A 17,509-nucleotide genomic window follows, 5' to 3' on the forward strand; every position below is an offset into this window, starting at 1 on the left:
GTCAACTCACCCGTTACTTTTTTTTCTCACCCCCCACCTCGCTACGTGCGCTTTTTATTCGCACCTTTTACAATTTTTTAGATTCAGAAGATTTCCATTTAAATGCTAAACGATGTCGTTTTAAAGGAAATCTCAACGTGAAAGTGAACCGACGTAAGAAAATCTGGAAAGAATAGAAACTCAGTGAAAGTTTTTTGCAGAGAAGCTGTGAGTTCTGATTCAGAGCTGAAGAAAGCTATTGAGTGAAGCAAAGCATTTTTTTTTTTAAGGTTTCTTAAATCAGGATAACCGTTAGGAAATACTAAATTCTAAGCTGATCTCTTCACTGGACTTTCTCTTTCTGTATCGCTGTTTTCCTTTTTTAAGTTCAAGCTCTGTCAGCTGTGAAACTCTGAACACCGTTTCTTATGTAAGTCTCTGTCGTTTCACTTCGCGCATTGCCTGTCATCAGTTTTCTTCATCTTTTTTATTAATTTATTACTATTTTTAGTTGCTGATTTACTCTTACAAGAGATTTTGACAATGTTGGCGTAGGTTAGAGACTGACCGAAGAACCCTTAGAAATCATGTTCACTGAAGGACTTGACAACAATGCCCTCAAATGGGTTCGAGAGGTTTTTTTTTTTTAATTTTTATTTACCTTTTTTTTTGAATTTATGTTTTCTTTAATTAGAAATTCTCATTAGTTGTTTTTCATTTTCACCAGAAGGAACTTCCATATTCCAATTCTAGCTTAAGGCCTCGAATGGATCCAATTACCAACATCAGTAACGGTGGCCGGAATATTGGCTTGCCACCGCCAGCGAAATTCAGAAGTGGCCACTTGCCGGTGACGGCGATTCCGGTGACTTCCACTACTTTAACCGGTGGCGACGACAGTGCCTCTGCTTCTGAAAATGACGTCACCACTGACTCGGAGGACGATACTGTTTATGGAGGGAGGTATTCTCTTGATTCTTCTCCTCAAGATGAAAGAATTCCTAATGGAACTGCTCTTAGATATGGAAATCCAGTCCAAAGGCGGCCGCGATACGCCACTGCCAGTGATTACACATATTCAGATGTTAGCTCGTCGAGGGAGACGCTAATGGGAGGGATAGGAGGGAATTTGGGGGACAGGTTAGGGAGAGGGAATGGGAGATATCCTGTTGGGAGGGATGGTTTTACTGAGGAGGATGAGTCTTCCGATTCAGCAGGTAGCTCTGAGTTTTCGACTACACAAGTGGGGAGTATCAATGGTCGAATTCCTCGGAGTAGGACTTATGTTTCAGAAGGATATGCCTCAAGTGTGCCTTCTCGGGTTAATGTGGAAAGTGCAGCTGGAAAGGTTTGTTTATATAAATATTTGGTTTGAATTGTTTTTTTTGTTTTTCTGGGCATAGATTCTTCAATTGGATCTTGAAAACATTTGTCTCATTTTATGATACCTGATAGATATTGTAGCATATTCATTATTGCTGGAGATGATTGGAGGCTAAGTTTTACATTACTCAAGGTTTACAAAAATAACTTGATGGAAATATATACATTGTAGAAAAATACATAGAGATTTAAGTATCTTAACTTTACACTGGTTTGGGAGTTTGCTAATGTTTAGTGCAACAGAGGAGAACTCGAGCTAATTCTTTGGTGGATTATATAGGCCGACTCTTAGTAGCTATGCTGACTTCAGGCATTTAATACTTTTTCATTAGCTAGTCTTGTGACTTTTGTTGTCTTAAGGAGCATGTACTTATAGAACCTTTGTTTTGATGAATGCCGTTAGGGCAATCCTTCATAATTATGGGTGGTTTTATAAGGTAAAGGGGGATTATGAACTTCTTCGTTTCAAAATATATGTACATTCAGACAATGAAGTGATCAGAACATCTAGTCCTCAGTTTTGGTATCATTTTGAACATTGAAAACACCTAATAATATANAAAACAACTAATAATATATATATATATATATATATATATATATATATATATATATATGGCAGTTTTGACTTTTAATCTCTCCTCTGTGTTCTCTAGATTTACTAGATTATCTGCTCTCTTATAGTTAATATGAGTTATTTATACTGCTATTGCTATGATGGTTTCTTCGCAGGATTTGAACTCTAGAAAGCTACAACATGAAAAGTTCTCTGATGATGATATTCCAAGTGCACCACCATTCTCAGGTTCAGTGCAGGAAGTTAAACAAGATGCTGAGCACATAGCAGCGTCTGAAATACATAGCACCCCTCGTGCAGCAGATTCACTTGATCCAAAAAAATTCAAATCCATCTCTGGAGTTAAGCCAGAGCAAAATATGAGCAACCGGAAATCTGATGAGTTTGTAAGGTCTGTGCTACTGTTTTGGTAATACTTATTTAATACACTTAATCTGAAAGCACATTAATATATCCGAGTACTGCATATACAACCTAGTGAACATTAATATTATTTATTCTCTTTGTTCCCAGAAGTGGTGCCGGTGCAGAAACTGCCACTGCATCTTCAGGTGTTCATCCAGCTCGTGTCCCAACATTTCATGCAAGGTATCTCTGACCAATATGAACTCCTAGATATTCCCCTTGACGATAATAGACCTTTGCTCCTGCAGTTTACTCTGTTCACTAACTCTAAGTTGTTTATCATATCAAAATCAGTGCTCTTGGACCTTGGCATGCTGTAATTGCCTATGATGCATGTGTTCGACTTTGCCTTCATGCTTGGGCTAGGGGTTGCATGGAAGCTCCAATGTTTCTGGAAAATGAATGTGCTCTGTTACGAGATACATTTGGGTGAGTTTAATCTCTTGCTTTGTTCTTCTAGAAAGGTAACCTTGACTGATACATTCTCTCACAGTATATTTTAAATAAATTGTTTGTCTTGTTCTAAAGTTGCCTCTTCATTTTCTCATCTCATTTCTTGTTTATTGTTTTTGAAGTTCCTGTATGTGTGTTGTGTGTGACCCTTTTGCTTTTAGTGTGAAAATCGATGCATGCTTATGCTATGCTTAGGTCTTATAACAGCAATTATTTGGATGACCATTGTGTTAAATCCATTAGTCCAATAAAAGTTTTCAAATGCCTAGGAGGTCCAATAAAATAAAAGATCTAGATGACTACATTTACCGGCAGCCTCTTAAATTGATGAAAATGCCATCCATATTCTCAGAAGGAAATGATTTAAAGAATCTTAATCTTTCATTTGGTTCCTTAAAAAATCATGGAGGTTTTTGGAATTGTTTATGATTTGTAAATCAATATGCTTTATGTTCTGTTATTTATTTATTTATTGTTTTTATTTCCCACTAACTTTTGGTCTTACTGAAATCAAAATTTGCTTGTGGACCATAGTTTGCAACAAGTCTTGTTGCAATCAGAAGAGGAACTAATGGAAAAGCGCTCTTCAGAGCTTACCAGTGAGGCAGCTGCCCCAAAGCCCCAGAAAATTATTGGCAAGATGAAGGTGCAAGGTAAGTTTTCTATCCAGATTTGACATTTCATTTTTGAGTTGCTTTGTCGTGGCTATTTTAAAGTTTTCTTTGCTGGCAGTGCGCAAAGTTAAAACAACATTGGATCCGCCAGCTGGCTGTAGTATGTCATCGCTTAGTCTTAGGGCACCGGTGATTAAGCTGGAGGCTATACGGTATCGCTTGTCCAATTTTCAATCAACAATCTCTTCAAGGTGGCAAGCTCTTAGAAAGATTCGTGTTGCACCTCGTTTGCCTGCAAATGGTTCTTTCTCACGCCAAAGTTTGGCATATGTGCATGCTGGAACTCAATATATAAAACAAGTATCTGGACTGCTGAAAATTGGTGCGACAAGTTTACGCAATAGTTCATCATCATATGAAATTGTGCAAGGTATGTCTTTCCAAACCCCTTGCTATCTTGTTAGAGGTTTACACAAAGAAGGATCCTGTTTAACTGGATTTATTCATCTTAGCTGTCGGCTTAGACTTAGATGGACTCTTCCTGGCTATGCTAAAAACAATAGATGCCCACATCATATACCCAATCATGGAACACCCTATTGCTTACATTCAGCCGTGCATAATGCTTTATGAAAGATATGGTTTTGCATGCGAATTAAGGACTGCTTTAAGGGCATCCCGATTTCTTAGTTGTTCCTTTCATTTATTTTTTCTTTTTTTATCTATAAATCAGTCGACTTATTGTTTTTTCTTTTATTTTCTTTATTCCTTCCCTTCTGTCTGCATATGTCATTAGAAACATACTGTTGCACGCTAAGACTGAAGAGTTATACTGAAGAAGATGGCGTAAGGATGCAACCTGGATCTGGTGAAACACATGTCTTGTATGTAACTGTTCCCTAATTCTCCTGCTTTCATCTCTAAATTTCTTTAAGATGGTTACTAACAAGATAGGTACTAACAACTCTTGCAGCTTCCCGGATAGTTTGGGAGATGATCTTATTGTTGAAGTTCAGGACTCCAAGGGGAAGCATTTTGGCCGTGTCCTTGCACAAGTGGCTAGTATTGCTGAAGACTCGGTATCGCTTCAAAATATTGATATTTATTCTACTTGATTTGCAATTTTAGTTGATTTGCTGGAATGGAATGCTCATATGAAAGTTGGATGCAGACTGACAAGCTGCGCTGGTGGTCCATTTATCGTGAGCCAGAACATGAACCTGTGGGCAAGCTGCAGCTCTATATAAACTACTCAACGAGTTCAGATGATAATAGTCAGCTCAAGGTGAACAAGTCTTGATTAGCTTAAAAATTTTTTATGTCTGTAGTTTTTTTTCTTAATTAATTACTATAGTAAGTTGTAGTTCATATTTTTAAAGAAAGAGAGTTCAGTCCATTTATTTTGTGTTTCAACTTAGTATTATTGCATGAAGTTTGATTGTTGTATATGATAAAAAATTGGATTATTCTAAAATAGTTTAATGATATTTATTTGATTCTTCTTTCTTCTCCTAGTGTGGTTCTGTTGCAGAAACAGTTGCATATGACCTTGTCTTAGAAGTTGCAATGAAGGTTCAGCGTTTCCAACAAAGGAATTTACAGTTGTACGGTTCATGGAAATGGCTATTAACTGAGTTTGCCTCATATTATGGAGTTTCTGATGTCTACACCAAGCTACGGTAATTGGATTTATTTTATTTGCCTTTTCTGTTGAGTGTTGAATTGCATATGCATATTTCAGAACGGATACTACTTTGGTCAATGTCTTTTGGTTGCTTTAATATACATTTTTGACAGGTATCTTTCCTATGTAATGGATGTGGCTACACCTACTGCTGACTGCCTCACATTGGTGCGTGAATTGTTAATGCCTGTTGTTATGAAGGGCCACAGTAAGAGCACATTGAGTCATCAAGAGGTACCATGCTTTTTACCTTTTGTTCATAATGTATATTATGTTGCTCCTTCCTTTTATAACACAACTTAATGTTGGCGGCTTCACCAGAATCGAATTTTGGGAGAAACCAAAGATCAGATTGAGCAAATTCTTTCTCTAGTTTTTGAGAACTACAAATCACTTGATGAATCAGCATTCTCGGGCATTATGGATGTGTTCAAGCCTGCAACAGGGCTTGCAGCACCTGCACTTGAACCTGCTGTCAAACTGTATACTCTTCTACATGACATATTATCTCCAGAAGCCCAGACAAATCTGTGCCACTATTTCCAGGTTTAGGAAATTAATTTCTTTAATGCAGTTACCTACTTTGTTTCTACATGCCTTGCCTCCACTTTCTAAATAGTAGTATCTACACAGGCTGCTGCAAGGAAGAGATCAAGAAGGCACTTGGCTGAGACTGATGAATTTGTTACCACCAACAATGAACCCAATTTTATGGACCCTGTTGCTATGTCTACCGCCTACCAGAAGATGACATGCCTTTGCATGAGCATTAAAAATGAGATATTCACTGATATTGAGATTCACAACCGACATATACTTCCCAGGTATGTTTTTCTTTAGGGTGTTGTTTGATTTGTTTTAAACTAGCTCCAGAAAGTAAATTTCTTTCATGTGATGGAGTGGCCAAAATATTAGCTCTAGTTGAGATCCATATTTGATTTTGAGCGAAGCATATTAACGGCATAGATTACTAACTATTGTTGGGATACTCCACAAATCTTTGAACTGAGCTGCATATGACAGTATGGTCGCAAGAGTGTTAATTTTTTATATGCTTAAACAATATGCTTTTGTTTACCATTTTGAGCATGAATTGTTGATATAACTCATTCAATTTTGGGCACATCATACCCGGTCATGCCATCATGTTAAACAGCTACACATCTGTACTGTTGCTTCCTGTGGGGTATGGCTATCTGACGTCCTTATGCAATATTAAAGTGTCTTCCCTCTTTTGCAGTTTTATAGACCTTCCAAATCTGTCAGCATCTATATACAGCACAGAGCTTTGTGGTAGATTACATGCATTCCTTCTTGCATGCCCACCATCTTGCCCTTCACCACCTGTGGCAGAACTTGTTATTGCCACAGCAGATTTCCAACGGGATCTTGCCAGCTGGAACATAAGGTAATACTTTTTGTAACAACCATTTTTGTATTAAGTTTTCTTTTCAACTGTTTCAAATCATTTATATTCCATTCCAGTCATGTGAAAGGTGGAGTGGATGCAAAGGAATTGTTCAACTTGTACATCATGATATGGATTCAAGATAAGCGGCAATCTCTACTCGAGTCATGTAAATTAGATAAGGTACATTCTTTAAGAAACAATATTATTACAGGTTGTTAATTTGAGATGGCAGATTCTTACTGTTTAACCCAAATTTCTTGCTTGTAACTTTATGAATATAGTGGGGCCTTATTGATTTGAATCAGGAAGAGTGTATCTTTGTCACCATATGTCTAAGCATGTGATGACTTCTCTTTATTTTATTTTTAAATGATTTAAACTGAAATCCACATGGCATCTCCCAGATTTCATCCAACTGGTCTTCACAGGAAATTTTTCATGTAAAGTTGTCTGAAACTTATATACTTGCAGGTAAAATGGTCAGGGGTTAGAACACAACATTCTACTACTCCGTTTGTTGATGAAATGTATGACCGACTGAGGGAGACCTTGAGTGACTACGAAGTCATCATCTGCCGATGGCCTGAATATATTTTTGTGCTGGAAAATGTATGTTATCTCCTCCAAATTCATTTTCTGGTTTTGGTCTTATACTCCACCTCATTTTGCATTTACATGCAACAAATGTTACCATGCTGGTCTTCCAGAATTTAACTTGTTTTAGAAAAAAGGAAATGTGGAGAGATGTCTAGCTTCTAGCTAATTGTCTTCTGCAGCAGTGATCTTTCAATCAATTATCTTCATCATGGGTTGTTTAACAAGCATTTTTTTTTTTGAAAAAATAAGTAATAAACTTATTTGGGTTATGTTCTACACTAGGCTATTGCTGATGTTGAGAAGGCAATAGTGGAAGCTCTGGATAAGCAGTATGCAGATGTAGTATCTCCTTTGAAGGAAAATTTGGCACCTAAGAAATTTGGCCTGAAGTACATGCAGAAACTTGCTAAACGATCTGTATGCTCCTACACTGTTCCTGATGAGGTGAGCCATTGATTTTCTAGTTAACCTTTGGATTTGCTTACTCTTTTGGCTTAAGAATATGATTGTTGCTTTCAGCTGGGCATTCTGTTGAATTCTATGAAGAGGATGCTTGATATTCTACGTCCCAAGATAGAGACCCAGTTCAAGTCATGGGGTTCTTGCATCCCTGATGGTGGAAACACCGCCCCAGGGGAGCGTCTTAGTGAGGTCACAGTGATGTTGAGAACCAAGTTCAGAGGGTACCTGCAGGCTGTTGTTGAAAAACTTGCTGAGAATGTGAGTCTCATTTTCAAAAGGACATAGTGGCCTTTTAATTGTCTTGTATGATATTTACAGAGGAAAGTAAAATATAGGTTATAATTTGATTGCTATCACTAACTGGGATATATTGTGAGTGATTTCTAGTTTTAGTTTTCTTCTCTCAATCTGCAATATAGAAAATTAAAATAAAAAAGAAAAGAAATCTTTTATTGGATAATAAATATGAAATAATGTAGAGTATATCTGAAAGAAGTGCTGTACAAAGGTGCTTGAACACAAAAAATCTTAGACTATAACTGGAATTAACTTTGATAGATATTCATTTGTGTGCTGTCTATCTGGTTTAGCTTGTTTATTCTGCTGCTTGATGCATCAGTGCCATCAACGGCTGCATTTATTTTGCAAAGTAGCAATCAGTGTTCCTGAACACTCAGGTCTATCATTGTTCTACAGACCAAATTACAGAACTCAACAAAATTGAAGAAGATTCTCCAAGATTCTAAAGAAACAGTGGGAGAGTCTGATATACGAGGCAGAATGCAGCCATTAAAAGAACAGCTGACAAATACAATAAATCACCTTCATACTGTTTTTGAGACTCACGTTTTCATTGCAATTTGCCGATGGTACTGGGATCGGATGGGACAGGTAAGTTATAGGTGAATGATGCTGTAAATGGCTTGAATTTTGCAATCCAAGTTAATTATGCACATCTTACATGATTTTTTTCCCTCATTGCAGGATGTTCTCAGCTTCTTGGAAAACAGGAAAGAAAATAGATCGTGGTATAAAGGTTCCAGAATTGCTGTATCTGTAAGTAAAATCATAACAATCTTATGATTCCTTGTTGATATTTAGGTCACAAATACAACACTTACTGAGCTTTGCAGTTGCCAATTGATACTTGATGATCTGGTTCTTGCATTGATGCACTTGTCAATATGAAGTTGGCCCTGAAAAAAAGCATGTGACTTGGAGTTTTCAGTAATCTGGATGTTTGACAGCATATTTACCTAGAGATTCAGGATATGTGAAAGTTGAAAGGCAAAACTTGTTGCGAGTTTTTGCTCTTACTTGTTACTAATGCATCTTAAGTTTTCAGATCCTTTATCATTATCAACAAGAAAAAGTTCGGCTTTTGAATAGTTGTTTGAGGTCACTGCAATCAATTAGTACATGAGTGTTCTTTAGGTAGGGAGTGATCAATTCAGAGTTTAGTAGACATCTCTTGTACCCATTCCAATCTCTCTCTAAAGACTCTGGGGAACCTATTATAGTTCTTAAGATCCTGGGAATGTATAGTTCTTAGGAGTGGTTGGACCAGAATGGTATTTTTCAGTGTTATTTAGGTTTCATGCAGAGATACTTTCACATGTCATGCAACTACATTTTTTCTAATTAACAATAAATCTGAAAAAGACCAGACAGAGAGGGGGGAAGGCTTTTGTTTCAGCTGGGGAAGTGAAGCAGATTAGATACGAGAGTGCGGTGGTTCATTGCCTGATATACATGAGCTTAAATATAAAGCAAAAAACCCCTATAGGAGCATAGTTATTGCCATTGTTTTATTTATCTAACAGAATTTAGGAATTTGTATATGCCATTATTGATGGTAGCTCAGCAGGAAACTCCATATCTCACATAAACCTTAGCGTCAGCTTCAAAACATTGAATTGAATTGGTGATGCTAAGAGTATTTTAGTGCCAAACATGTAGTATACCCAATCAAATTATTAAGAAAATATGGATGGGTCGAAATCTTTGAATATCTGAATGGAAATCCTAAAGGCTAAGTCGAGGAATCATTCTCTTCAGAATGCCAATGCAAGCTTTTCATTTGTACATGTCATTTTAGGAACCTGTAAGGTATTCAAATCTTAACTAGTTGACTTAGATTCTTGGAGATGTGAAAATTTTGGTAGGTTTGGCTTTGGTGATTTCATTTCTTGGTCTGACCTGTCTCATTCTCAAGGCTTCTTCAATGTTGTACTTCATTAAAAGTGACATCGTTTACTATTTTTGACATGTACCCTCTTGTTAATTTTGCAGATTCTGGATGACACTTTTGCATCACAGATGCAGCAGCTCGTTGGCAATGCACTCCCAGAAAAAGACCTTGAGCCACCAAGGTCTATCATGGAGGTGCAATCGATGCTTTGTAAGGATGCTCATAATCACAAGGACAACTCATTCTACTACTAGGCACAGTTATATGGGTAGATATGATTGAGCTGGAAGCACATCACAACTAAAGCCTTGGAGGAGGTTGAAGAAGACCTTGGAAGAAAAAGTTGCCATGAGATGAGATGATCTCAGTGGCCTTCTGGAAAAGGAGATGACTGAATTTGGTCATCTGTATATGTAGGACACACTTCCGGGAAACTACCTACTAGCTAGGTCTTACAGTTTTGAAAGGGAGCAAGTGACTCGACTGCTCTAAATTTATAGGTCTGCTCTCATAAATACAGATATTTATAAGTATAAAGAATACTGAGAAAATTGAAATTCTTTGCCCTCATATTTTTACTCTCTCTATATATACACCCATGTATGTTTCTATTTCTTTTCTTTCCCTGTCCCGCTGCCTTTCTCTCTTGCTCAACATTACATGGAGTTTCCTTGTCTATACCTACCCCACCCCACGCCCCCGCCACCCCTCCCAAAATAAAAGAAACACAAGGAAAAGGGATAATTGATAAGCTTTCCAGAATTTTAAAAACAGACGGAAAAACATTCCCTAGTGTATTATTATTATTATTATTGAGCAGTCGACGTGTTGATTTACATGCTTGGTCTAATGAACAAAAGATTCTTTTGACGGTTGAGCAAAACAAGGGAAACCCTGCAATTTGAGAATCGTAAAAGAATCCGTGGAAGAAAAGGATCCTCTGTTTTAGAAAAACATCCAACAGCTTACCCTCAAGGGAAAAACTCCCTTCTCCCACTAAGTTAGGCAACAATATAAACAGAATTCCTCAATGCCTATATGTTAAACAAAATATAAATAACGAATCCGTTTGTTTTGTAGTAAAATGTTTTTCGAAAGTTTTTTTGTAAGATTTATATTTGTTTGGAAGATAAAAAATTAATTTTACATATAAAACATTTTACAAGTCAATAAGTTAATCACGAAAAATGTCTTACATATTTTAAGGGTGTAAGACATTTCTAGAAAACAACAAAAAATACTTTTATATTAAATTATGAGTATAAGTTTAATAAATACTAATATTTAATTTAAAATATTAAAAAATAAAAATAAAAATATTTAATTTAAAAAAAATTAATTTAAAAAATTAATATTTAAATTATACAACATAATTACACTTACAATTTTTTTTAATGAAACCATTCAATACAATTAAATTGTTTATCGATAAATGAAATAAATCTTATTAATAATTATAGTAAAAAATATTTCAATAGTCATTATTTGATGAATACACATTTATAATAAATTAATATTTTATTAATAATTATAATAAAAAATATTTCAATGATCATCATTTAATGAATACATATTTATAAGTATACGTTTTGGATAGAATATTTATATTTTTATAATTATGATAAAAAACTGATAAAGATGAAAATTTGTTTGAAAATTAAAATTTATTTTCATTACAAATATGTAGTTCAATATTTTAAGAAATATCATTATTAATTTTATCCATTTTCATTTTCATTTTTAATTTTAATCTCAAATTAATAAAAATTAAATAACAATATTATTTTATAATCAATTCCTATTTATTATTTTACCATCTAAATAATTTCATCATGATGAAAAATATTTTTAATAAAATAATCCAAATAACAAAAAAAAAATTTCACAGTTTATCCAAACAACAAAAAGTACTAAATTTTATTATAAAATATTTTATACAAAAAAAAATTTCCTCTAATTAATCAATCAGATCCTACAACACAGATTTCATTTCAGAATGGTGAAAATAGGAAACTGCCGGTGGAATTAGATACTGGTACATATTGTCGCAATCAACTATAAAAGGCTGTCATAACAAATTGAAAAGCAAAAATAATACTAAATATTAATAGAACGAGAGTGTCCATCTAGACAAACAACATACCGCAAAAGCATATACAGATATCCATTAGTACCCAAGGCATTTGCCTATATGCTGGTCACAGACTGCAAGGGTTAGGGGATTTAAGGCTGAGCCGTCACAAGGAGAACAATGCCAATGAATTTGAATTGCAATCAGAAATGTTTCCAGAAAACCTATTTACACCGTTAAATTTAAGAGAGATTGATCAATGGATCTGTAGCACGAAAAAGAATGGTATTTCATGTTACACAACCTGCGAAACACCAAGCTGCATTTGACAGCTATGAAAGCATAAATACGACGAGTGAATTCCAATATCACACTTTGTTCTCCAAGTAGCACAAGCAAATCAGAGAAGCTTTGATATAACATGACAAGAAGTCCAGAAGGCTTTAGAGGCAGCTCTGAGAAGTAAAGGGTTTTGGTATATCCTGTTGAGCACAGACAAATAAATGTTTCGTATCAGCCAAAAGACATTAGAGTGAAATCAGAATGACAAAATAGGAAGGTGCCGGATATCAAAGACAACAGAGCAAACTTCGAGCAAATGCAGGAATTGAGAAAAATTGGTTTGTCAAGATTAGAATTATAACCTACCCAATTGCAGTTGCCCCCCAGGACGCCACATTATATATGACTTTACTTCCATCCCATGCTTTTCGAAGTTTTCCCTTCTTCTTTTTTACAGAGAAGGTCTTGCTCAGCGCTACAAGAGAATTCAAAAGACTGTCAGAATTCCTATGCCAAATTAATGGCCAGAAATATTGTATTAATTATGGAATAAAAGATATTTGAGATGGAAAATAAAAGTTATTCAGTGAAATGGTATCTTAAAATTTTCATTAACATTTAGGGAGGAATATAATTGGATACCAAAACTCGATAATGAAGACAAACAAACTCACCTTCCTGAAGTTGATTGGGGGTCAAATCCTAAAAAAGAAAACATAATAAAACTCTTTAGCATCCAGTGCTGTATAATCCATGATGAACATGCATAGACACTTTTATTCAGTCTGCCAAAAAGTAAGACCACAGAAAAACTTTGACATAAAACAACCAAATTCTCTGGCTTAAGTGTATAATGTGTGAATGACTACAAAGAGAAACATTAAATTCCAAAATGATAATAACACCAACAAAGATCAAGAATATCACAGACCTTAGTCTGTTTAAGGGACAGCAAATATGCAGCCATAAAACATGCAATGCCTTCTACTATATCTTCCTGCCTAACAAGAACATAATCTTCTTGATCCGAATCAACATCTTCGCCTTCCCAAAGATCATTTTCATTGATCATGTCCCAAGAACTACCTTCTTCTGGTTCCAAAGAAGAATTTCATTAGCATCCAGGGAACAAAGATCATTTTAAAACCAATAAGAAAGTTCCCTAAAAGAATGAACTTCAATACTTGAACAAAAATGCCTGCTCAATGTGTTGGCAAAGAGTTAAAAATCTTATATGCTAACAGTCTAGAGAGGACCATCTTTGGATGCATACCAGCAATGTTTTCTGGAACTGGCACCTGAGCACACTCTAGCTTTTCAAGGAAGTCAGAGCATTGAACTCTAGATTTGAGAAGACCGCACAACTGCATTAAAAAAAAATGGGAGGGTGGGGAAGGGGGGCTCCCATCAGATATACAAATTATTTAAAAATATTTGCTGGGAAAGCAAATGCCAAACTTATTGCAAATTTTCAAAATCTCCTTTCTATCATGCTGCTAATTTTATAAGCATAATCTATGTCATAAAGCCATTTACATTAAATAAAAAAAAAACTATTCATAAATTCAACCAGCATACTAAATCAAGAAATAAGAAATCACCATATGAAGGTGCCAGTTTTTCATAAACTAGGCTCTGTTTTTACACTTCATTTATCTAATTTGAATTCCTTTTAGATTAGTTCCGAATCTTATATCTTTGCTGGACCAAAGTTCTACTTCACACGATGAATGTCATACAGGAAAAGTTTCAATTTCTTCTCTATGATTCATTCTCATTTATCTCTTTTTTCAAGCTAAATATATGCATATATAGACAGAAACAAAAACATGCAAAAGGAGCATTGCAATTGATATAACATCAATGAGACAAAGGCTAAGAGGCAAATGGATGCTGAAGCAAAGAAAAGCATTGTATAATGAATTTGAAAAGGCAAAGAGTATTTTAATCTTTTCATGTTTTATTTACACTTGACTCCTGCCCTCCACCCTCCGGCCTACTTCCATACAAGGTGTTTTTTTTTTTTCCTTTTCAATTCAATAGTGAAAGAACACAATCCAAGCCTTCATTAGCTTTTAGTTCATCATATCATTTCTCCATCTTATGACAACATACACGCTTCTCAACCTGAGCCATACTCAAGACCGAAACTATCATCATAGCAAAAACTACAAGCTCACATCAATAATTATAACGAACCAAGCTCAACCAGTAACATTCTGTCTTGCAAAACTACGCCCTTTCAGAATGCAGCAGTGAAAGAAAGTACTCGACATAGATATGCAACTAAGCATACAACACAAACCAGACGTTTATCCAAAATGAGAACTACCATTCAGCTATAATACAAGTTCAATTGTCTTATTCAAGCTAAGTTCAACTCAGATCCGAATTACTCATCAATCAAATAAGAAAGCCATAATCCTCGAATGAGCTATTTAACTTAGCGAACCTCTATGAAAAAAAAAATTTAAATTTCTGTTCTGAACATAGAATTTTCCATAACAAAACATAGTATAAGTTTAAATAAACCAACTCTTCACAAAGAACAGAACAAATCTAGCAAAATGAAAACAATCGTTTTTACGAGCTAAAAAGTTATTATTTAAAATTCTCACATAGATTTCCTTTCCTTTCATTCGTTTTTCTATGTATCAAACAGAAATCCAAATACAGAATCCAACCCTAAGAAAAGCAACAACAAACAATAAACAAAAAAGAATTAAACAAACCTCGTCGGCTTCTTGATCTCTTCGAAGACCGACGCCGCTGACTTCCCCTTGAGGATCCATGTCATCTTTATCGTCATCATCTTCATCGTCATCGTCATCGTCATCATCGATTCCACCTTCATTGTTACTTAGCAATTCGAGAGTTCTCTGGCACTGCTCCAGCACAGCTTGCAAAGTCTTCCTCTTAACGCGAACCTGATCTTTCTCTTCCACAACTTTTCCCTTCATCTCCCCAACTTCCATCGCCAAAGATTCGCTGCTCGAACCCGTAACCGCTATTTCCATATCGCCCCCTAAAACAATGAAAAAATTCCACACCAAACCCCTCGATTTCAAACCCTAAAAAGATCAAATCAGATTAAACTAAAATTATGAAATCCTCGTCTCGTGAGCAAGTCGGAAACGAAGGAAGGAAATCTGCTTCGCTTTATTCCCGGAACGGGATTATTTTATTCTTGTGGAATTACAGGTGAAGAACATGAAATTTTTCATTTTAAAAAAAATAATGATGTGTTTTTGTCCTGGAAAAGAGAGAAGAGAAGGGGCTTTTAGCCGCCGTGTCAGCTTTTGAGCAGCTCTACATGCTGGACTTTGAGGTCCGTTTTGGCTTGGGTTTATTTGGGGTTGCGTGCCCGACCGACCACACGGGGAAATGAGAGAAGCTGGTCAATTTTTTTGTTTAATTTTAAATTATATAAAATTCGGGGTTAACCCGACTAATCTCCGTATTTATCTTGGATCGGTGACAATTATAATATACTTTTAGCTAATCTGAATTTTTCCTGGTCTTCCTTGTGCTGTCGTTTCGGGAGTTGGAACTTTTATTGGACCTGGCCCGAGCCACCAAATTTATTAGTCCACGGGTAAAATATCTTCTACCAAAGCTTCCTATTTTGCTATAAAAAGAAAAAATAAAAAGTCTCAAAATATAAAATTTTGAATATTTATATTATTTACAGATAACGTTTTAAAAAATCTTGAATTATTTTTAAAAATAAATAAATAATTATTTTTATTATATCCAATCAAATTTAATTAATATTAATTAAAATATTATTTATCATTTTATGTTATGTTATCATATAAGTATATCTCATTACTATTCACAATGATATATCAGCACATTATGTTAATAACATGTAGTTAGTCAATTGTTGATCATAAAAATTCATCTGACTCAAAATAAAAATATAAAAATTTAATTGAAATGTAATCAAAGAATAATAATTTATTTAAATTATTTTCAATAATTTAAACTTTTTTAAATATTATATCTATTATTTATAAATATTATTAACATATTTTGTCTCATATCTTGAATTGGATATATATTTATACACAATTCTTGAAGAAATAAGTTGGAATTAATTCCAATGTTCACGTCATGTAAAATATAAATGCTGCACCTATTTAATTTTGGACAAAAGAAATGGAAAAGAGACTAAAGAAAGGAAAACTTATACTGATTTTTTATATAAATTAATACTACATATTGATAATTTCAATCTTCTCGTGCAAAAGTGCAGAGTTTGCATTTGAATTTTTACATGACATATTCCATGAAATGTAATTATTTGATAAATAAAATAAATAAATTAAGTGGCGTTTAAAAATTTTCAATAAAAAATAAATAATATAGTAAATTCATGATAAATTACATAAAAAACTACACTGATGATTAAAAAAATAATGCTACAAAATATAATCATATTGATAGATCTACGACGGGGAAATGAAGACATTGAAAAAGAATCATAACATGACATCATTTTTTAGTTATTTGTCATTACTAATGAAGTTTTTACATGATAATAAATTTAAAAAAATCAGTGTAGTTAGGTTTTAGATGGAGTGATAACAGATTTCTTAGGAGTGTCTTAATTTTTAGTGTTTTTTTAAGCATTTTACTTTTGAAATTAAAATATCAAAATCAATTAAATGACAAAAGTTAGAAATAATCTATTAACATATCAATAACTGGGGATCCACTTTCATAAAAGATGAAAATGAGTTTTAAATTTATAAGTAATTTTTTTAATAGATATATTTTTTAGATAAAAAATGTTATTTTGCAACAAATAGTATTAAAGTCTTTATGATGTGAGATATTTTATGAGAGATATCAAAAATTAAGATAGACTCGTACCAATCTATTTATTTTTGGATTAAAAAGGAATGCTCATGATATTAGTATGTAGATAATTATTTAACAATAATATATACACAACAAAATAAAAAAAATAACATTTTTTAATTAAAATCCCTTTTGGATATAACGTTTTGTAAAATTTTTAAAAGATTTTAAAAACTTTATTATCTTATAAGTTTTAATTTTCAATTTTTGTTTTTGTTCAGCTGATTTTAATTAAAAACTTAATTAATTCCACTCGGTGAGCTTCATCTAAATGTTGTCACTTAATTAAAACTAACCTCCCATTTAAGATTAAACTCTCAACCTTAAATCTTCTTTTCTATCTTTCACCTTTTACACCAACATGGGAAAAGAAAACCGTATATTTTCTGTACTTCCCATATTCTTCTTTCATTTTATTACCATATATGTATTGAATTCAAATCTCATAGTTAGAAAGCTTATTTCGAAAACCATCACATTTCCACACATATTATTTAATTCTTCATTGCTTTGGCATACATCCACTCTCTCTCT

At 34.1% G+C, this 17,509-nt stretch overlaps 2 protein-coding genes across 3 annotated transcripts; one reads left to right on the plus strand and one right to left on the minus strand.

Moving 5' to 3' along the window:
- LOC18591789 lies at positions 128-10,326 on the plus strand. Its single transcript, XM_007018126.2, has 23 exons — positions 128-409; positions 535-614; positions 707-1,327; positions 2,095-2,330; positions 2,453-2,527; positions 2,639-2,773; positions 3,332-3,450; positions 3,530-3,841; positions 4,208-4,295; positions 4,385-4,490; positions 4,583-4,696; positions 4,927-5,090; positions 5,209-5,329; positions 5,417-5,641; positions 5,729-5,919; positions 6,336-6,503; positions 6,581-6,686; positions 6,978-7,115; positions 7,386-7,547; positions 7,623-7,823; positions 8,262-8,456; positions 8,550-8,621; positions 9,858-10,326. Exons 2-23 carry the CDS (start codon positions 567-569, stop codon positions 10,008-10,010), a joined length of 3,750 nt encoding a protein of 1,249 aa, XP_007018188.2. The 5' UTR covers positions 128-409; positions 535-566; the 3' UTR covers positions 10,011-10,326.
- Positions 11,835-15,502, minus strand: LOC18591790. 2 transcript variants are annotated; one of them, XM_007018130.2, is made up of 6 exons: positions 14,842-15,502; positions 13,383-13,473; positions 13,041-13,198; positions 12,784-12,811; positions 12,476-12,584; positions 11,835-12,309 (listed from the first exon to the last, which is right to left on the minus strand). In XM_007018130.2, exons 1-6 carry the CDS (start codon positions 15,124-15,126, stop codon positions 12,228-12,230), a joined length of 753 nt encoding a protein of 250 aa, XP_007018192.2. In that variant the 5' UTR covers positions 15,127-15,502; the 3' UTR covers positions 11,835-12,227. The 2 variants fall into 2 exon arrangements, with proteins under 2 accessions (XP_007018192.2, XP_007018191.2); XM_007018129.2 differs by having other exon boundaries at positions 13,041-13,201.

This window comes from Theobroma cacao, chromosome 8, assembly GCF_000208745.1.
Source record: "Theobroma cacao cultivar B97-61/B2 chromosome 8, Criollo_cocoa_genome_V2, whole genome shotgun sequence".
NCBI lineage: Eukaryota > Viridiplantae > Streptophyta > Magnoliopsida > Malvales > Malvaceae > Theobroma > Theobroma cacao.